The sequence below is a fragment of the Desmodus rotundus genome, chromosome X (genome assembly GCF_022682495.2).
Source record: "Desmodus rotundus isolate HL8 chromosome X, HLdesRot8A.1, whole genome shotgun sequence".
NCBI lineage: Eukaryota > Metazoa > Chordata > Mammalia > Chiroptera > Phyllostomidae > Desmodus > Desmodus rotundus.
In genome coordinates, this window is record NC_071400.1 from 14,307,792 (window position 1) to 14,330,590 (window position 22,799).

The 22,799-nt window shown below is 39.8% G+C and overlaps 1 protein-coding gene across 8 annotated transcripts in view; it reads left to right on the top strand.

Annotated features, from left to right (window-relative positions):
* ATP11C (ATPase phospholipid transporting 11C) overlaps positions 1-22,799 on the top strand; it is a 173,072-nt gene that overhangs the window by 127,098 nt on the left and 23,175 nt on the right. For all 8 annotated transcript variants that reach the window (XM_071220347.1, XM_024555273.3, XM_053917150.1 and 5 more), the window contains 4 exons: positions 3,538-3,640; positions 4,859-5,004; positions 12,993-13,052; positions 20,576-20,703. In XM_071220347.1, coding sequence (XP_071076448.1) covers positions 3,538-3,640; positions 4,859-5,004; positions 12,993-13,052; positions 20,576-20,703 — 437 coding nt within the window. The remainder of the gene's footprint in view (positions 1-3,537; positions 3,641-4,858; positions 5,005-12,992; positions 13,053-20,575; positions 20,704-22,799) is intronic.

A 22,799-nucleotide genomic window follows, 5' to 3' on the forward strand; every position in this document is an offset into this window, starting at 1 on the left:
CTAAATGTGTGCCTACACACTTCGTGTCCACCATAACTCCCATGGCCAGTGTGAATTGTCGCCCCTTTGTGTCCTTCCCACATGTCAACTTCCAAGCTTTTCTCACATCATTTCCTCATCTGGAATTCTCTCGGAATTCCCCTTGGCGTAACAAAAATTATACCCATAATAAAACCCAGCTCAAGGGCCACTTGAATATGCTGTCTTTTTCAGCTCCTCCAGCCCCCATTGATCTGCTTCACCTTGCTTCCTTGTACGCACTGGGTCCAAGGAACTTTAGAGTCTCAGTTACACACTTTTTCACTGCTGTATACACTGTGGCGTATTCTCACATATGCATTAGTCTTGCTTCTTCAGGTTCTTTAACTGCTTGCTCTACACCCATGGGATGACTGTGGTTTTGGATTCTCCTTTATATATAAATCATCCCCTGCCTCACACTTGTGTGCACGCGTACGCACACACGCAAACACGGCCCATCCTAATTTAGGGCATTGTCTATCTGCTTTCTTCTCACTCTCAGGCCCCACCACAGTCAGCTGCTCTTTTTTGTTCAACCTTGCGAACCCTGGTTAGCATCAACTGGGGGGGAAGCACATCCTGCCAGAACAGGATCCATAGAAATCTGAGCCTTTAATCAGAGGCAGTATCCCCGCCCTACAATCATTGTTGCTCACTTGCTCACCTGGATTTTAAGTACTCCATTGCTCAGGCTGGTGTCTGAATTCCTGGCGCAGTGCTGCTTATCCCACCCAGAGTGTGGGGCCCCTGTGCTGCAGTCCTCAGTCTGTTTTATTTCTATCACTGCCGTCTCTTCTGGGCTATCTATCACCTTCTCATCATCTGCCATGGCCACATAGGTGATTTTCAAGTCACTTCTCCAATCCAGATCTGTGGGTTTCTGCTTTACTTCTGTAGCTTCTTACTGAACACATCTTCTTGGGTGTGTCATTATCACCTCAACTCAGCCTTCTCTAGAGCCCAGCTGTCATTTCCCTTGTCGTTTTCTACATCTGAGCGCACTGTACATCCAGGTTTCTAGATTCAAAACCTTGAAATTCTGTTGACTTCCCCATGCTTTACCCTACCACATGATCTGTCACTGAATTCTGTATGTTTTCTAGTACATCTTTTGTCTTTTCCATCCACTCGTTTCTCAGTCCAGGCCTTTAAAAACTAATTGAACTGCACCTATAACTAGCTACATAACTTCTCTTTGCCTGCAGTCTTGCTTTTTCTTCCATTCCTCTTGTGTCCGGCTGTGTGTCACTTTCAGAATATCACTCCCAGTTGATCTGGCCCCAGGTATACCTGTCCATTCCCACTATATGAAAACTCATTGATCTGTTCAAGCCAGCTCTATTTTCTGAGCATATGTTCTACTTACCTAGCTGTATGTCTTAGAACATGGCATTTCTTTTTCTGGAATACTCCAACCCCTTTTCCCCATCCTTGTAAACCTTAGCAGTCTTTTATGATTTAGATCAGGGGTGTCAAACTCATTTTCACTGGGGGCCACATCAGCATCACGGTTGCCTTCAAAGGGCCGAATGTAACTTTGGAACTGTATACATGTAACTGCTCCTTAACTAGGGGCAAGGAGCTCGGCGCTGCCGCTGGGTAGAAACAAGGGGCCGGGCCACATAAAACAAGGGAGGGCCGGATTTGGCCTGTGGGCCTTGTGTTTGCCACCTATGATTTAGATCAAAATACTCTTGTGTAAAATCATTTCTGATTACTGTGGCATGTAATGTCCTCTTCCTTCTCTGAGATCATAGGCCTTCTTATGTGGATGACGTAGGTGACACTGTTACATATTCCCGTGCACAGATTGTTGCATATTGTTATCTTGTGTTGTTAATCAAATTATCTAATATTCTTATATTCATTCCCCATCTCTACTACTTCATCATATGCTTTTTAAAGTGTGTGACCAAGCCTTGCATCTTTTTTGGTATTTTGTACATTGTTTTGTACATGGAATTACATGCAATTAGAGTTGATGAATAACTTTTGATATATTCATTTCTTTTTCATGAAGCTATCCTAGAGATTGAAGAGAAATTCTTAATCCAGGTGACCTGGGGTTCAGTTTATAAAAAAAGAAACCTGTTTATCTCTCTAAATCTTTCATTATTTTATAGCCCATGATCATATAGCCTATTATCTTGCTGTGAGGACAAGTTTTAATCTTTTTAATGTATATTTTCATGCAGAAGCTGTCACCCTTGATAATTTCCATTGTCTTTCCTAGACCTTTCCTGGCTGCAGTTTTTCTTCCTTGAGGTACAAGTCATTACTGCACGTAGTATAACAAGTACAATTAGTTTAACCAGTACTGTAGCCCATAAAAGACCAATTTAGTTTGGGTTCTCTAATTTTCTCAAAGGCTCACAGATTATTTCTGACAGTCTTATAAAGTTTTGTAAAAGAACCCGGATGAGAGGAGGGATTGGAGGAAAGCTGGCTTTTCACAATACCATCATTTTTGTGTTCAGGTGGATTGGCTGTGGCTTTGGGGGTATGCTATTTAATACTAAATAAAACCTAACTGAATTTTGTTTAAAGAAAAGACTAAGGGGTGGTTTAGCCTTGTACAAATTATTTTTAATCACTTCAGACGGATTTTATCACTTTCAAACGGATTTTGTTTATGTTAACCGGTGAAAGCAATTGTGAGGCCAGAATTTTTACAAGATACTATTTAACTACTGGATTATATAAGCTTTTAAAAGCTGCTCGGTTCCTAGGGATCTGAGGGCTGACACATGAAGCAGTCATTGTCTAAAACCGAGTAGGAGGACAGCTGCTTACCCAACACTTCCCACAAGTAACTCCACCGGCAGATTTATTTTATTCGGTACCTACCACGAACACAGCACGGAGCGACACTGTGTCGACACCTTGAAGACACACTCAAGGAACAGTGACGGGCTTTTTACACATACCTATCTCAGATACTTTCTGCAAAACTCACCACCTTGAAGATGACCCCTTTTAAAATGCAGCTACTTACAGGAGAGATGAAGTAATACTGGGCAGTGGGAGAACTTTAGTTGCCAGCTACCTGAGTGCAGCCATTTAACATTAGATAAGTCCCTGGGAATAGGGTTGGGACTGGCAGTGTCAGCAGGGAGGAGAGAGGGAGAGGTTCCCCCAAACATTGTTGTGTCACTTCCCACTTTTGTTCCGCTAGCCCTACGCATGGTGCCCCAAGTCAGTTTTCTGGTCCCCACTGTCACACACTCAACACCTAATCTGAAAGGACACACGGCTTTAATGTAGATGAGAGGCAAGGGGTTTTGGTAGCTTCTACATTCACAGAACCAGAAACAAGTGGGCGCTGGAATTGTATTTTGAAAAGCTGTGTTGTTCTGCCTCTGAGAATTCGAGACTGTTGTACATATATGCACGAACTCCCTTTGTGTTTGCGCTGGCCTCCATTTACAAGTGTGAATGAGGCGTCTACGCCTAATGTAGTACAATCTCACATTCAACTTTGACCTTTTCTGTGCCTCTTTTGTATTTAATGCTTAGATTGTCAGAATGGTGAAGAATTTAAAAGGCAGCCCAATCACACTGTCGATAGGTGATGGTGCCAATGATGTTAGTATGATCTTGGAATCCCACGTGGGAATAGGTAAGAAACATCTAACGAGATGGCAGCTGTCAGGTATCAGTATTGCTTTTAGGTGGAGTGATGTTATATTCTACAGAGATTGTTTTGGTTGTTCATCCGGAATTCTAATTTGGGAATGATAACTGTTAATTGAATTAATGTTCTCGTATGATCGTGTAACATATCCATCCCAAAGACTGACCTACCCTCGGGGGGAATGTAGCGATACGGAGATGAGGATCTTTTTACATGAGCCAAGTAAAGTGAAAATTTCCCAAGCCTACTGGCAGCACAATTGATCATTTAGCTCTCACTTGGACAGCATGCATGAAACCGTATTGTTTTACTGTTCCTGGCCAGATCTCCTGCTTATGTTGCAGCACTGTATCTTTATAGACAGATTCTTAACTGTTTGGTACTAAGAAGTGATAATTGCTTGGCTGGTTTTCCACATGGTGACATTTATGGGTGGTTTGGGCTGCAGTGTTGAATTAATATGTTCGCACGTAATGACAGCTTCTGTACAACCTGTCCCATTCCCCACCCGTCCCCCGGTCAGGCTGCTGGTGGGCAGCCATCCTAATACGCCAGCAAGTTCGGGATTTTTTGAAGGGGGAGAAATAATGGAATTACTATGTTACGAATTATTATACTGCAGTTTGGATTCTTAAATCCCCCAATTCTTTTCATTTGGAAGTAACCCTGTGTTGTATGGAACTCTTCGTTCTACTCATTGGTTATCCAGTGTGGCAATGACCTAAAGCTGCTGGAGCTCACAGAAACTTGGGCTGCTACTGGGAGTTTCCTTCCATGAAAGAACGTCACCATCTCATTGTGACTTCAGTTTTGAGCTCCTACACCACAGACCCCAGGTCTCTGGGTTGCTTTAATATTGCACCCAGACTTGGGCTGTGCACAATGAAGCACTAAGTGGCCTTAAACTAATTTCCAGATTTAATTTTTTTTTCGCAAGGTAACTTTTGCCTTATAATGATTAAAATAATGATTCTTTTTAGTTGTGTATTGTGTTAGAAATAGGTAATTACCAGTTAAACTTAGTTTTACCATTTATTGCTGTCTCATTGTCATTGTTAAAGAAAGCACTTTTTGCTTAAAAAAAAGCTAAGCTAAAGTACATTTGAACTGTAATATGTAAGCAAGTTAAAAATATGAAAATAGCAAGTCCGTGTCTTGCTTATTCAATAAAGTACTCACCCTGTAGAGATTTTCTTTTTTTAGGTATTAAAGGCAAAGAAGGTCGCCAAGCAGCCAGGAATAGCGATTATTCTGTTCCAAAGTTTAAACATTTAAAGAAACTGCTATTGGCTCATGGACATCTATATTATGTGAGAATAGCGCACCTTGTACAATATTTCTTCTATAAGGTATGTGATCAAATATTTGCACGTTAACTTAAGTCATGGGCCCGGCTTAGTCATAGTGTTCTTCCTCCTTTTCTCATGTTCCGTTTGCTGTCTTCATACTGAAGTGTGTGGTCATTGAAACAGATCTATTTGTCCCTCACATGATCTCACCTTTAACTGGAACCTAATCAACAGAAGAAAAAAGCAAACAAAATATGACCAGAGACATTGAAGTTAAGAACAATCTAACAATAACCAGAGGGGAGTGGGGAGGGGACAGTGGGGTGAAGGGTTTTCAGGAACTACTATAAAGGACACATGGACAAAACCAAGGGGGAGAGTGGAAGCAGGGGAAGGAGGTGGAATTGGCTGGGGTGGGGTAGAGGGATGGGGAGAAAATACAGACAAGTGTAATTGAACAACAATAAAATAATTTTAAAAAATAAATAAAATAAGACATCTATTTATGGAATTGGAAGCCAGAAATTCCTTTTAATGCAAGAGATTTGAGATGAAATTTAAGTCAGCTTTCATGAACTATAGTTGAAATACAATAAAATGTACCCATTAAAAGTGTGCAGTTCTGCCCATGGCCAGTGTGGCTCAGTTGGAGTGTCGTCTGTTAACTGAAAGGTTGAGGGTTTGATCCTGATCGGGTCACATACCTAGGTTGCAGGGTCAATCTTTGCCCCTGCCCAAGTGGGGTGCGTATGGGAGGCAAATGATGTTTCTCTCTCTCTCTCTCTCTCTCTCTCTCTCTCTCTCTCTCAAAGCAATGAAAAAATGTCCTCAGGTGAGGATAAAACTGTGTACAGTTCTATTTTGATAAATGTATACACATTCATGTAACTACCACCCCAATCAAAACTAGAACATTTCCATCATCCCAGAAAGTTCGCATGTCCTCCTTCCCATTCTCCTCCACCCCTGACGCAAACAATGACTAATCTGATTTATATTAACATATATATAGTATTGTTGCCCTGGCTGGTGTGGCTCAGTGGATTGAATGCCAACCTGTGAGCCAAAGGGTCGCCAGTTTGATTCTCAATCAGGGCACATGCCTGGGTTGCAGGCCAGGTCCCCAGTGAGGGGTGCATGAGAGGCAACTACACATTGATGTTTCTCTCCTTCTCTCTCCCTCCTTTCCCCTCTATCTAAAAATAAATAAATAAAATCTTTAAAAACTTAAAAAAAACTAGAACATGTCCATCATCCCAGAAAGTTTCCATGTGCTCCCTCCCATTCTCCTCCACCCTTGACCCAAACAATAACTAATCTGATTTATATTAACACATATAGTATTGTAATATATAGCATATAATATATAAATTTGGATATAATTTATGCAATAAGCAGATTAGATAATGCCTGTTTTAGAACTACATAGAATCGTAGGTACTCTTTCGTGTCTGGCCTGTTTCATTTAGCATGTCTTTGAGTTTTATCCATATTGTATCATGTATCAGTAGTTGGTTCCCTTTTTATTCTGAACAGTATTCTAAACTACTCTTTCTGGTATTCCCTTTTCAAGTGAAATTGCACGGGTAACAGCAGATAGAAGCAGGGTTGCATTGACTAAAGGATGATGGGGCCAGGGCTGCGTACTTGCTCAGCCTCCCTGTCCTTCCCGGAGGCTCCTCAGAGCACAGTTTGGTATCGAATATAATTTAAGCCACTCATTTCACACGTAACGAACCCATCATACATGAAGGTGAAGTAAGTAGCCTAGACTATGCACGTCATTTTTAGCCAAGGTAGCCCAGAAATTGATCTCCTGTCCTGTATTATGTTCAGTATAGTTTTTTTAAAGACTTTACTTTTCATGGTAAAATCATTTCTGACTTCAAAGAAGTGGTAAAAGTACTGGAAATAATTCTTATATATTCTTTGCCCAGTTTTGCCACCTGTTAACATCTTAGATAACCCATGACATAATTATCAAGATTAGGAAATTGACATCAATTGGCACATTATTAATTAGCCTACATACAAGATTGGAATTTTGCCAGTGGTTTATAGAATCTCCATCAATTTTGAGTTTATCTAATGTTTGCTTACTGTTCAATGCGGGTTGTGCATTTTTGGCACATGTTGTCAGTGTCTTATTCCTGACAATGCTGGCTTTGATAACTTGATTGAAATGGTGTTTTCAAGACCCCACAACTTTGCTCTGTGTAATTTCATTTGAAAAGAGCATTCTAGAGGTTACCAGAGGCTGAGGCAAAGGGGAGATAGGGAGATGTTATTTAAGGGTACAGATTTGCCACTGAAAGATGAGTAAGTTCTGAAGATTTATGTACAGTATGGTGATTCTGGTTGATTGTATTGTACTATATACTTCAAAGTTGCTAAGACTCTAAGTCTTCAATGTTGATGATTATATGATATGACAGAGGTATTAGCTAACGTTATGCTAGCAATCAGTTGCAGTATAAAGACGTATCAAACCAACATGTACACCTTAAACTTACACAATGCTGTATGTCAATTATATGGTAATTTTTTTAAAAAAACAAAAGCCAAGGTCGCATATCCCCAAGTCCTGAAAACAGGCAGTTAGTGATGGAAGGGGACTTCACATGGGGAGGTGAACACAATACAATATACAGATGATGTATCATAGAACTGTACGCCTGAAACCTATATCATTTTATTAACCGGGGTCACGCCAATGAATTCAATTTTAAAAAAGAAAAGAGGCAGTTAGCCTTAGAAGTGAAACACACACACACAGTGGCTTCGAGTATGAAGCCCTTCCTGACTGCTGTGTACGTTTGACCACTGGCTTCCGAGACATGCATGATACCTTTTTTTTCTATATTTGCGTCTGTTCCTTCTCCTGGACCATAAAGCCTGTGATCCCAGTGGGGTGGGGAGAGAGCATTCTGCTGCTGAAACGGGTATTTTTTTCTGAGTTAAAATCCATTACTATTGTTATTCTATTACTCATATTGTCATAGATTTGGCCCCTATATCCTTTCAACATATCTCCATCATTTTTAAGTTTTTATTTTATTGTGATAAGAGCTCTACCCACTGGACAGATTTTGAAGTATACAATACACTATTGTTAACTACAGGCACAATATTGTACAGCAGACCCCTATCACTTGCTCATCTTGCATAATTAAAACTTTGCACCATTGAATAGCAAGTCACCGCTACTCCCCGCCCCCATCCCCTACCTTAGTTTATGGTACCACATGATGTTCTAAGCTCATCTTGTATTTTTCCTGCTGCCACCCTAGATTTGAACATTTCTTCAAGGAATACTAGTTTCTTTGATTGCAAATGATATTTAGAAATCAAGTCCTGGCTGGTGTGGCTCAGTTGGAGCGTCGTCCTGTACACAAAAGGTGTGATTCCTGGTCAGGGCACATACCCAGGTTGCAGGTTCAATTCCCTGTCTTTGCACATATGGGAGGCAACCAATTGATGTTTCTCGCATCAATGTCTCTGTGTCTCTGTGTCTCTCTCCCTCCCTCTCTCTCTCCCTCTCTCCCTCCCTCTGTCTGTCTCCCTCTCCACGCCTCCTCTCTCTGTAAAGCCAATAAACATTTTTTTAGATAAAAAGAAAATCAAGATGTGGATACTAGATGTACCCATTGCTGCTGAGCTGTAGTTGGTTGTAGGTCCTGTCAGTGGACAGAGCTAGGAAATGTGTATAGGTGTGGGAGTTGGAAGCCAAGGCATCAGTATGAATCCAGTATGTGAACTCAGTTTATACTGATACCTTTGGTTCCAGCCAACACCGCAAGGTTCATTCTAACTCTTCCCTTTTCCTTGTTTGTAACTCCTTTGTCCAGTGATGAGAAACCTGGTTCTCTTTACCCTCGATGTGTTCACGTATTTGCTCAATCCTAGAGTACATTTAAAGTAGTTTCAGAATCGCTAACTCACACTCCTGGGACCAAACACACTGACTAACTTGAGGAATATGTCTGTGTGCACTTCTTTCTGTCTTTAGCCTTGGAGTGTATGGTCAAAATACTATTTTCAAAGTTACTTTTCCCCCTCTTTTCTACCATTTCAGTGTGGTTGTGTTATTTATTTGTAATATATTCAGGTGAAGTTTTTTTAGTTGTATTCCCTTTGAGTCCTTCTTCACTAATCTTGCCTGATTTTGATTAATTTTTGATTATGTGAAACGCACAGTTCTCCTCGACATGAGGTTCCCTGAGGATGGTGCTTAGTGAGTTAATGCTCTAAATAAAAGGAGAACTATACACCAGTGACTTTTGTCAAATATTTTTTATACATAAGTTCTTTTCTAAAATGAAATTGTTGAAGTTCTCTGTAAATGCATACCAATGGAGAGAGCAAATGGTAACATTATCATGTGACCTGTTCTTCTGTCTATAGAAATTTATGTATGTATACATCGGTTTTATACACTATATATACAGAGTTTTTTCATTTTTTATTGAGATATAATTCAAAGAACAAAACTCACTGTAGTGTAAAGTACAGTGGCTTTTCGTATATTCACGGCGACGTGCAGCCATCACCGCTAATTCCAGGACATTCCATCAGTCCAGTAAGAAACCCCAAACCTATTGGCAGTCAGCCCCAAAGCATACTGCTTTGCACTTTGCCCTTTTTATTTAATATATTTATTTAATAGCATTTTTTCACCACATTAAATACTCATAATTATTGTGCAGTATCCCAAACCCCCATGTTTGGAAACTGAGGTAGTTTCCCCGACAACATCTTGATTTTTTTTTAGCACCAGTCAGCGTACATGTGAAACTGAGCCTGCACACTTCTTTTTGTCTACCAGAGAATACAATTTAGCAAAGACCTTAATCAGATTCCAGTTTATAGGTATATTATCAAGTTAATGTACCAGTTTTCAATGATTCAAGCAGTTAGGGTGTTTTTTACCCTGACTTTCATAGGAGGGAAAGCTCAGCAACTGCTTTTATGTGTCAATTTTCTGTGATGCAACCCGGGTCTTATTAACTTTATATTTTAAAAAAAATATGTAACCTTTACCTATACAGATGTGCTAAGACCCTGTCAACCAGTATCAACTGGTATCCGGGCCAAATGTGATGGTGATTAATGATAATTAACCCAGTATGTGTAATGTAATTCACTGGTTCACAAAAGTGTTTTCTTACTTAATCCTCACAAACATTTTATGAGGCAGTTAGTGTTATTTCCATTTAAAATATGTAGAATCTAGGGCTCAGAGACCTTATATAACTTGCCTTTGGAGCCAGCTGGGAGGTGACAGAACAAGATTTCCACAACAGCTGTACTTACTGTAACTCCAGGACTCTGTACATCATAATTATGGTCTATCGGGCCTTAGACTCAGTAACCTAACAGCCCCGCGCAGAGATGGGTGGTTACTCCCTCTTACCTCCCCTTAGTAGGAGCGCCCGTGAAGATTTGCCATAGAGATCTGCCAACCATCTGATCCCTAATTCCGGAGGCTTGGTTTGCCTCTTTAAGATTTTGACCTGCAATTCATTCAACTGCCACCAGATGGAAGGAATACTCTGTTAAGGAAAACAAAACACAGTAAAATGGCTAATGTTTACTAGTGTAGTCAGTAATTGAGGGTTCCCAGCAGAGGGGATTATTTATGTAGGTGGTGCCCTCCGTCTTCATAGGATCTCTGTGCCCATTATCTCTTAGTTACTGACTTAGCAGTATTCCTTTTTTGGTGCTGCATTTTGTCTCGAGATGATTTCTAGTATTTTTGACCCTCTTTTGCTGATCTAAGAAGCCTTTCTGCATATTCAGTTTGCCATTGCCTCACCCCTAGGGTACTTCAGGGGCAGGTCTTCTTGCTTTCTATTTCTCCATGCACTCTACTTTGCATAATTCAGACAGGTTAATGTTTGAAAAATGCCACTTTTCAAAAACAAACAAACCACTTTTCAACTGTATTCCAGAAACTTTACTCTCTGTTGTCTAGGATTAGTCTGGTTTTCAAGGCACCCCATAGTCTCTCCCTCTCTTACCGTATCTGTTTAAATTACATAAGGCCTTACATAGGTTCCTGCCATCAACATGTCAAAATTCATCTTTAGCACCTAATTCAACTGTTAACTTCTCTATTCGATCATCAGTTTTGTTCGAATGTGTTACTAGGTGCCAAGCACTGTTTTAGGCCTTGAGAATTCATAATGGAATAAGATAGGCAAAGTCCTTGTTCTCATGGAAATTACGTTCCAGTGGGAGGGTCAGACCTCCCCTTCCCACAAAGCACCCCCATAACTCCCACCGAGCACTGCCTCTTCCAGCATCAGAACTTCTTTAGAAATAAAGCATGACTCTAGAAACGCTACCTACGATACTTTGCATCTTGCTAGAACTGATGCATGTGATTGAATGTTGCCCTTCCAGGTGATGAGCTCTTTGGAGCTATGACACACATTCTGATGCTGTAGGAGTTACTCAGACATGAGTAACATGGAGCTGCACGGGTAGCACTTTCCTTTAGGAACATCCTCCAGAGCCTGTATATTTCACTTAAGTGTCGTCAGCCTGGAAGATGTTCGTCCTTTGAGGATGCATTAGCTTTTTAAAAACAGCCTCAAGTCTCCCAGCCTGGGAAATTATCTACGTGAGAATGTGTGACAGAAAGGAGGAGACTGGTTTTTTTTGACATGGCTCAAAAATGGGCTCTCGAAAGCTCCGCCCAAAGAGAAATCCACAGACAACATGAACAGGTGACAAGCAACACTCAAATAAGGTCACAGCCTGCGCTGAGGGGTAGCGCTCATTTGAAAGTATTGGTTCCGATAGTTTGGCCTGAAGACATTAATTTCAGTATTTAGAATCACACCTAGTAACTTAGTGTCTTGTGAATTCTCTGCTTGTGTTTTTTAAATGTTTTCAGTATTCTCCCAATTAAATGGTAAGTCCCTTAGGAATGAGAAGTTTCGTTCTGTTTTTGTATCACCCACAGTGCCATCTTTGCATAGAACAAATGATCAGCATTAATATGTTGATTGTTTGATGAGGCAGTGATAAAGGCAGGAAAGCATTCGTTGATACTGTTAGTGTCAACATACACTGTAATAATCTCCTAGCTCTTTAATGGCATCAATTGACTTCAAATATGGGCTGGGCAAAAGTAGGCTTACAGTGGTGAGTACACAAAACACAGAGTTAATAAAGCTATTGTAATAATCATAACCTACATGTGTTTTTCCATATGAACAACTGTAAACTTAGTTTTGCCCTCCTCTGTATACACTTACAGTTTTATGTCATTATACTTTGTAATGATTTTACAGATCTGATTGGCATTTAAAAGCTAGTACCGTTAGGGACCTGTCTTGTACGATCACATTTCTTCCCTAGACAAAGAATAACAAGTGGTTTTCATAAAGTAAGATCTTTTCTGCCTTGGTACGGCAAAAGTTGGTATTACTATGAATTAGTCATTTGTTTTTGTTTTGTTTTTTGTTTGAGTTTTAGAAATATTTCTTCTTATAGTATCAGTACATTTTTCTTAATTTCATGTTTGAAAATATATTTAGAAATGTATTTACTATATTTGTTTTAAAACAACAGCTCTGACTTTTCATGGGTCAAACGTGTTAAGGAAAAGTTGTAGCAAATCAGGGCTATGTATTTATTTATTTATTTTTAAATTTATTTATTTATTTTTATTCAGTTACAATTGTCTGTATTTTCTCCCCATCCCTCCACCCCACCCCAGCCAAACCCACCTCCCTCCCCCACCTCTACCCTCCCCCTTGATTTTGTCCTTGTGTCCTTTATAGTAGTTCCTGTAATCCCCTCTCCCCACTATCCCCTCCCCTCCCCACATGGAAATTAAGAACATTGTAACAATAGCCAGAGGGGAGTGAATCAGTCGTTTGTTTTTGAGTTACTTCCTTACAACTCTAGAGTAGAGACTTACTGCATTCCGATTTTAGAAGGGCTTAGGGTTGATATTAAACTATTTGGAGTAGTTTCCTGTTTTAGTTCAGAAACTTAAGTAAAAACATTAACCCTTTTCTTCATTTTTTTTCCAGAACCTTTGTTTCATTTTGCCACAATTTTTGTACCAGTTCTTCTGCGGATTCTCACAACAGGTTTGTTTCCCTAGTTATTTGTTATAATGTAGTTTACACTTGCCATTAATAATTTACCTTTTTCAGTACTTACTGGATTGTGGCTATTAGAGATGTATGACCAAAGTAAAAGGAGGTTTGTGTTTTTGTTGTTGGATTTTTTTTTTTTTTTTTGGTTCAACAGTTCGTATTACTCGCTTGCATTTTGACAATAGCAGATGTTTGTGTTTTTGCTTTATCAGTGTTCTTATTATTACTTTGTTCTTAAAGTTATTTAGTACACCTGGTTGGAATTGAGATAAGATTTAAAAGAATATTCAGGTTTTTTTCTTTGTATTAGCGTATACAGTGTTTTCCAATAATCCTAAAATGCTACAGTTTAATATTTCATCACATAAAATCGCACACCTTTGCCGTTTCTCAGGTTGATTTCCTAGAAAAACATTGACCTTTAAGCTGGCCACAAAGCTTTGATTCCTGGATAAAATCTTGGATTACTAGAACAACTCTGCAGCTTTTGTCCCCTATTGTTTTCTTTTGCTTTTTTTTAAATCCTCACCTGAGGATATATTTACTGATTTTAGAGAGAAACATCAGTGAGAGAGAAACATTGATCAGTTGCCTCCCATATGCGCCCAAACTAGGTATTGAACTCATAACCTAGGTATGTGCTGTGACTGGGAATCGAACCCACAACCTTTAGGTATATGGGACGATGTTCTAACCAGCTGAGCCATGTGGTCAGGGCTGCCCTTTATTGTTTTTTGAACACTTATTACATAAAGAATATGCTATATATTAACTTGGTATTTAAGTGGTGGGATGAGCCAGCACGTTTTTCACTTTAACAACTGAACTGGATTTTGCATTGCTTCTAGTGCAAGTACAGCTAAATATAGGAGCTATAATGCTCAATGAGTCAGAAATTTTCGTAGTTAATCTGTGAGCAGTTCATTGATATTGCCAAGATGAGCTACTGGTAACATCACCGCAGGTGTTAACAGATTGAGCTTCTAAATTTCAAGGTGTGCTTGATTCCTCACGGTAGAAGGGATTTCGTTCTAATTGCGTGGCAGTGTTTTTAAGTGAATGTATTCTTCTCAATGGAAGGTGACTGCTCTCTTTCTCTCGAACTTGCCCCTTCACCATTTGGTGTGCTCTCTCTCACATCAGTGCCATGTCGTCAGCCACATGGTGCCGCTTAAGCAGAATGCTTTACAAAGTAATCATCTAGCTGTAGGAAGCGCCATCAGCCTTCTTGTATTCAAAACTAATGGTATTAGCTACAAAGAGTTTTATGAGTTCTGAGGAGTCTGCTTTTCTTGGACATTCAGGTTACTATTGATGGAAATATTTCTGATTCCTTGCTTAGATGGACGTAAGCATGAACAAGATGTTTCAGATATTGTAGTGAAATGCTACAGGAAAATAGGCTTAATCTAGTTAAAACATTGTTTTTATTTTGAAAGGAGTCTGTTGCTTTCTGACCCTTTTAAAAGATATTTACCAAGCACAAATTGTATGAAGAAAGGAAGGACTTACTCCTAATAAAGCCAGCTGAGATCCCGACCCGGGGATGTCTGGGGTCTGCTTAGGTTACCTTAACTGCTTAGGTTTCCGTAGGGTAGTTGATGTTTGGTTTCCTATTCACTCATTTAACAAATATTTCTTGTGTGCCTACTGTGTGCCAGGCTAAGTGCTGGGGATATAACAATGATCAAAAACCTGACCCCCATGGAGCTTGCAGTGTAGTGCTAGGGGAAAGACAGACAACAGTCAGATCAATATGTCATCGAGTGCCAATAAATGCTCTTCTGAAGGGGTAAAAAAAAAAGTATAATAAATTGATAGAGTATGATTGGGGAAGAGGGTCACTATTTTAGAGAAGCTGATTTGGAACATTCTCTCTGATGTGGAGACACTTGGGCAGAGATGTTAAGGAGATGAGGGAGCTATGCGGATGTCTTAGGGCCTAAGACTTAGAGGAAAAATTTATCAGGTAAAGGGAAGGTCTCTGAGGTGCTGACCTGATGTATAGTATCATTAGTTCTGAGTTTGGCCTGGTGCTTCTGCTGAACGTAGCAACCTTTATTGCAGATATCTCTGGAATACTTACAGGTAGTCAGTCAGCCTTTTTCATCTTATGTTCGCATCAGGTGTTCTCTTCAACCCTGAGCTTGGAGAGGGAGCTATGGAAAATGTGGAAAGGTGACTTGGATTCTGATTTCTTTAAGCAAAAAGCAGCCCTTAATTTAGCAAAGCTAGAATAGTACTAATCTTTTTTCTCCATGAAAAGAAAAATTTGTAACAGGTTTAACAAACAGTATTGTCAACTAAACCTGTTGTTTGTTTTGAGAACTTTCTATCTTCTCTAATTATGCATCTAAGAATTACAGTTCTCTTTCATGTAACCTCAAAGTACCATAATGGAAGAAAACTAGATTGATGCTTCTTTTGTTTAAATGAAACTCAAGACTAAATTACACACCAATCAGTCTGAGTTATTTTTTCAATTTTTTCATTAGCGAAAATGGATGGTTTCCAATGAAAATATAGTGTTATATGCCAACAGACTAGTCCTTTCCCTTGAGAATTAAAAGGAATGTAACCCCCTTTGGGGAGTACTTTGTAATTCAGTAGAATATTTTTGCTCAGTTTAAGTCTTTGTATGGGAAGTATCTCCATGTTCTGTGTAAAGCCATATTTTTAACTTCATGGAGAATTTTGCGTGCACGTTATCTTGCTTTGTCTCTACTGTAGGCCAGAGTTACCCCTTCCCTCTGGGCTTTGTACACTCAAGGCTCTACCTCCTCCTCTCTGATTTGTGTGCCTTGGCAGACAAGGGCATGAATCTTCTCTGTCCCCAGTACTTGTCACTTCGTAAGCACTCAGTAAAATGTTTTTGCACTCAACCAATGAAAGAACTAAGGCTCTATTCAGGTTTTTCTCAACCTTTTGAGACAACTCCCATCATGATAGTAAGTGTATCTTTAGTAGCCACTGTTTGAAAATACGTAATTGTGATAACTTATGTCCCATTTAAATGCATTTTAGCCCTGGCTGGTGTGGCTCAGTGGATTGAGGACCAGCCTGTGAGCCGAAGGGTCGCTGGTTCAATTCCCACTCAAGGCACATGCCTGGGTTGCAGGCCAGGCCCCCAGTTGGGGGCACACAAGAGGCAACCACACATTGGTGTTTCTCTCCCCCTCTCCCTCCCTTCTCCTCTCTCTAAAAATAAATAAATAAAATCTTTAAAAATGGATTTTATTAATCAAAGAACATCTATATGTGAAAATACAGATGAATATGGGATATTATTTATTCAGGCCACTGGTAGTGGTTCTATGACAACATCTAGCGGTGTGTAGAAAAATGTTGAACTCAGAAAGTATTTTCATCAAAATGAGGTTCAGAGAATACTCTGCTTTTTTTCCCATATAGAAAAATTTTAAATATCAGATCAGTCTTTTACAAATGTGTTATAGCTTCCAATCTCTACTCATTCATTCCTTCAATATTGAATGCTTTTTATGTGCCAAGTTCTAAGAGCTCAAGATTGTGAAAGCCCTCCAGCCAGACACCACCAGGAACACACTTGTAGTTGATCAAATTCGGTTTATTACTCGGCGCAGTGAGAAAGAATATCACCATGAGCAACAGTGGGGCCTCTCAGGAAGAGAGTATTAGAAAAGTCTTACAAGATTTGGATTGAGTTAGGTAATTTGGAGAGGGATTTAAGAAATAGGGCCTTCCTGTGCAGGAGGTGCTCTTAATAAGCAGGGGTAATTTTATGACTATTTCATAAATCTTACCCAGGAGGAATGAAGACCAGAAGGAAGCTAATGCTATCATTGGTCAAGAAGCAGTAGTCACTCGTATTACCCAGAATGGGGATGTTGGCCATTGTTTATGATTTGGACAATATTCATACTCTGTGTCAGATGTGATTGTGGAGCGGTCTTATTTTTGTTTTGGTTCATCATAGTCACAGAATGTCCTCGTGTGATACCGCAGTTCTCCAAAATTGTGCATGTTTGGCAGGAGAACACCCCTGACTAGCTGGGAGTTGCCAGGCCAGCTCTGTGATGCCAGGGGCTGCTTTGCTTTTTCTCAGGCTACAGCTGTCACAAAAATAAATAAAAATCCCTGCCGTCATAGAGCTTAAATCCTAGTGTCAGGAAGTAGTAAACGTAATAAACATGATGTAAGTTAGCAGGTGATTGGTACTTATAGGGGAAAAAAAAACAGGATAAAGGGGGGAAATGTGTCTGTGAGAGACGGAGTGGCAAGTTAAATCAAGGATGATCTCCCTGAGAAGGTGACATTTGACCTGAGATTTAAAGGAAGTAAGGAAATACCATCTATAGGAAAGATGTTCCAGGTGGGACAACAGCCAGTTCGAGGGATGTGTTAGAGGTACAGTGAGGAAGCCATTGCTGCTGGAGTAGAATGAACAAGGAGCAGGAAGGTTAGAAATGAGGTCAGACACATAGGAGAAGCCAGATCAATAGTGGCTTTATAGCCACCCCAGAAATGTTCTTTTTTTTTTTTACCTTCAGAGCTTGGAAAAAAGTGATGGCTTGATTTGGCTTATTTTCTAATAGATGTACTCAGGGCTTTGAATAGACTTTAGGTCAAAGGGAGAAGCAGGGAAACCATTTAGGAGGCTTGTGGGGTGGTAATAGTGGAGGTGCCCAGAAGTGATCTGGTTCTGAATATATTTGAAGATAGAGCCAATAAACACTTCTTAATTGATTAGATGTGAGGTGGGAAAAGGAATCGTTAAAGGTGAATCCAAGATTTTGGTTCTTATTGATCAGAAAGATTTAGTTGCCCTTTGCCGAGATGGGGAAGACTTCAAGAGGAGCAGGTTTGAAGTGAGGACACGTCAGGTGTCCAGTTCTGGGCATAAGTTTGAAATATACTAGACACCCAAGAGGAGATTTCAAGTGGGTAATTGCATATACAGGGACAGGCCTGGCTGGAGATAGATATTGGGGGATTTGCAGTGAACGACTAATATTAAAATCACAGGACTGAACAAGGTCACCTAGAGCGTGAGTATAAATAAAAGTTCCAAACCCTGAGTTCTGCAGCACTCCATCTAAGGGCTCAGGGACAATAGGAGACTGAGAAGGAATAGCTAGTGAGGTAGGAAGAAAATGACTCATTTCAAAATATTTCTTAAGCACCATAGTGGTACCAGGCACCAAGGTAGATACTAGGGTCACACGCATTGTGGGGCCACTCACTGCAGTAGGAAACACAGGAGAAAGCAAATTAAAGGGGAAAGTTAATGAGTTTGGTTTTAGACATTTTGAGTTGCAGGTGCCTGTGGATCAGCCAGCAGACTAGGCAATTCAGTACCAGAAAGAGTTGAAAGTCATACCATATATACATATATTTAGCTTTGGTTTTATGAATACATTTATTTAATCCCTAGTAAGTGACCACATTTGTTATTATAAATAATGCTGAAGACGGTGATATTTAAAGCTATATAAAATATTAAACAGCCCTGGCTGGTGTAGCTCAGTGGATTGAGCACGGTCCTGCAAACCAAAGGGTCGCCAGTTCGATTCCCAGTCAGGGCACATGCCTGGGTTGTAGGCCAGGTCCCCAGTGGGGAGCACGTGAGAGGCAACCACACATTGATACTTCTGTCTCTCTTTCTCCCTCCCTTCCCCTCTCTCTAAAAATAAATAAATGGAATGTTTTTAAAAATATTGAACAGACAGACAAAAAACTGTGACACAAGTTAGCCACTGCCTGTATTTAATTTCCCCAAGAAGCTCCTGACTTATACTTAACTGGCCTTTATTAGCTGAAAAGTCTTTTGAAAAGTTATTAATACCTGTTAGAAATAGAGCTAATAGCATGTAAACATTCTGAATAAGATTCTGTTAAAAGGGGAGGGTATATTAATATGATCCATCACAATATGTTAGTTTCTTTTCTGTAGTTACCAGTTAGACTGACCTTAATGACAAAACTTCCTTTGTGAAGAAGAAAAAGATAAAAAATCTGAATAATAAAATGGCCATAAATACATTATCTATCAACAATTTGTTTTTTTAAATCCTCACCTGCAGTTATGTTTATTTATTTTAGAGGAAAGGGGTGGGGGAGAACCATCGATGTGTGAGAGAGGAATATTAATTGGTCACCTCACATGTACCCCAACCAGGGATGGAACCTGCAATCTAGGTGTATGCCCTGACCAGGAATTGAACCCACAACCTTTTGGTGTAAGGGATGATGCTCCAACCAGCTCTGCCATTTGGCCAGGGTATCAACAATTGTCTTAAATGCATATGATTAAGTGCTCCAATCAAAAGGCATAGGGTGGCTGAATGGATAAGAAAATAAGACCCTACATATGCTGTCTGTAAGAGACTCACTTCCAGTAGAAAGATACACAGACTGAAAGTAAAGAAATGGGGAAAATATTTCATGAAAATGGAAATAGAGAAAAAAAATGCTAGGGTAGCTGTACTTATACCAGACAAAATAGACTAATAAGAGACAAAGAAGGACTGAGCAGTTCCACTTCTGGATATTTTTTTTAAAGTGTATTTATTTTTTAGAGAGAGAGGAAGGAGGGAGAGGGAGAGAGAAACATCAGTGTATGAGAGACACATTGATTGATTGCCTCCTGCACGACACCCGCAACCGGGAACCTGGTGCATAACTCAAGCATGTGCCCCGAGTGGGAATGGAACCAGCAACCTTTGAGTTTGCGGACCAGCGCTCAGTCCACTGAGCCACAGCAGCCAGGGCTGGGTATTTATCCAAAGAAACCCAAAGCACTAAATTGAAAAGACATGTGTAACCATGTTTGTTGCAGCATTATTTACAACAGCCAAGATACAGAAGCAACCCTAGTGCCCATCAGTAGATGAGTGGATAAAGGACTGGCCCATAATATACAGTGGAATATGACTCGGCCATAATAAAGAATGAAATCTTGCTGTCTACAGTAATGTGGATGAACGTGAAGGGTATTATGATGAGTGAAAAAAGTCAGAGAAAGAAAGACAAATGCCATATGATTTCACTTATGTGTGGAATCTAAAAAACAAAATAAACAAGCAAAACAAATTGAATGATAAATACAGAGAACATTTTGACAGTTTTCAGATTGGGGAGCACTGGGTAAAAAAGATGAAGGGATGGAAAAGTGCAAATTGGTAGTTACAGAATAATCATGGGGATGCAAAGTACAGCACAGGGAATACAGTCAATAATATCGTAATAAGTATGTGTGGTGTCAGATGGGTACTAGATTTATTGGAGTGATCATTTTATAAATTAAAAATGTTTAATCATTGGGTTATACACCTGAAATTAATACAATATTGTCCCCTATAATTTAAAAGTAATATAGTTTCAAAATATTTTTTTTAACTTCCTTTGTTAGTACAAAAAGGGAAAATAACTGTCTTGTTTTAGGTTGTGATTTTTTTTTTTCCAAACACAAAACCTATCATCTTGAAGATGATCGTTACAGTACATTTCTTTCTCCTTTGCTGTTGTCATTTCAGCCACTGTATGATGCTGCTTACCTTACCATGTACAATATCTGCTTCACGTCCTTGCCCATCCTGGCTTACAGTCTACTGGAGCAACACATCAACATTGACACTCTGACCTCAGATCCCCGATTGTATATGTAAGTGGAACATCACAGTTAAAACCCCCTCAGACTTCCAGCGTTGTGGGTTTCACGTCATACGAAGGTAGGAAGGACACACACTCCTCACCTGGTTTCATCACATGGTTCTGTTCCATTCGACAGGAAAACGGGCTACTCCTACTTCCTAGGCATAGGTCCTTTACTTGAAGGTATACGAAATTATTAATTCCTAAAACTCAAACCTACATTGCCATAGAGTTCTGGAGTCTTAGAGGAAGACAATAGTTTAACTACAAAAAACAAAACAAAACAAAACAAAAAACGCCTCACACAAAGATCTTTGTTAGTTTGCGGTGTTTATTCCTACGTATAATGGATTGAACTGATGATACTGTGTTAGGCTTTCTCTTATAAACTGTCCCTTGAGATATGGCCTCTCTCCCTTTGTTACCCCCATTCTAAAACTGTTTTTTGTTGAAGAGAATAATTCATCAAGCCGTCATATCCGTTGTGTGTCCGTTGGAGATGCACACATTTCTGTGTGGATGGGTGGACGTGGCACTAGCCCCAGTTGCTTAACCTATACTTTAATTGGATTTTTATAAGTGAAGCCTAAAGCTAAGGATGAAGATGTTAGTTTACAGCAGATAACAAGCATTGCTAAATAGTGGACAGCAAGTGCAGAAGGGAGACTTGGGTGGTTGACATATATGAAGTGAGGGTGTACGAATTAAGGGATTTCTTTAACCAGTATGACTCATAAAATTCGCATTTAGTAATTGATACACATAACTAGATTTATAAAATATATCATCATCATTTTTAAAGGGAATGTTCAAACATACACAGAAGTAGCAAAAATACTATTAATATAGTGAACGTCCCTGTCCTCACCACTCAGCTTCACCAATTATCAACTCAGAGCCGATTCTTTCATTAATAACCCTGTCTTCTCTATCACAGACTTATTTTGAAGTAAATATCAAACATTGTATAAAATAGTTATTTCAGTGTGTATGTCTTAAACATAAGGACTTAAAAAATAACAGTACCTATCATCTTAAAGTTTTACAGGCCCATAATATAAAATATTCAGTCAGTGTTCAAATTTCTCCAGCTGGCTCATTTCTTTGAATAGCATGCTTGTTTGAATCAGGTTATAAGTACATATTTTGTAGTTGGTTAACATGCTTCTTGAGGTTAACCTGGCAATTTTTGTGGATGAAACTGGATCATTTATCTTGTAGAGTTTCCCCTGATCTAGAGTTTGTTGATGGCATTGTTCAACATGTTCTTTCTTTCCCTGTATTTGTTGCAAAGGGATAGTTAGATCTAGAGGGGAATCATAAAAACCTTGGTAGAAATCTTGCAGACCATCATCTCCCACTCATTTTTTTTAAAGATTTTATTTTTATTTATTTTTAGAGAGAAGGGAAGGGAGGGAGAAAGAGGGGAGAGAAACATCAATGTGCAAGAGAAACATCCATCAGTTGCCTCTCCTACTCCCCCACTGGGGACCTGACCTGCAACCCAGGCATGTGCCCTGACCAGGAATCGAACCAACGACCTTTCAATTTGTAGACTGCCGCCCAACCACTGTGCCACACCAGCCAGGACTCCCATACTCTTATTTTTAAAATGAGGAACCAGAACACAGAAATGACTTTCCTAAGGACATGGGTATAACTGGAGGCCAAACCAAACTCAGAATTCAGTCCTCCTGGTGACCAGCCTTGTGCTCTTACCAGCAGGCTGGTGGTTTTCCAACACTGAGCCAACAGTGTGATCTGTCTTCTGACAACAGCTAAATGGGGGCCAACAGTGCTATTGCCCCAGGTGAAGTGGGGTTGGGCGGCAGTAAGCAGAATCCTTCCTATTAGTCCCAGCAAGAGCTCAAGCTGATTGCCTGAGTGCCAGTCCTGGCTCTGCCACTCACTGACTGTGTGACCTTGCACAGGTTACTTGACTGAGATGTGCCTCAATTTCATCTTTGGTAAAATCTGGGTAACAATAGCACCTAATCCACAATGGTTTTATGAGGATTACACAAGTAACTACGCATAAAATAATTTAAAAAACAGTGCGTGGCCCTGGCTGGTGTGGCTCACTGGATTGAGTGCTGGTCGCTGGTT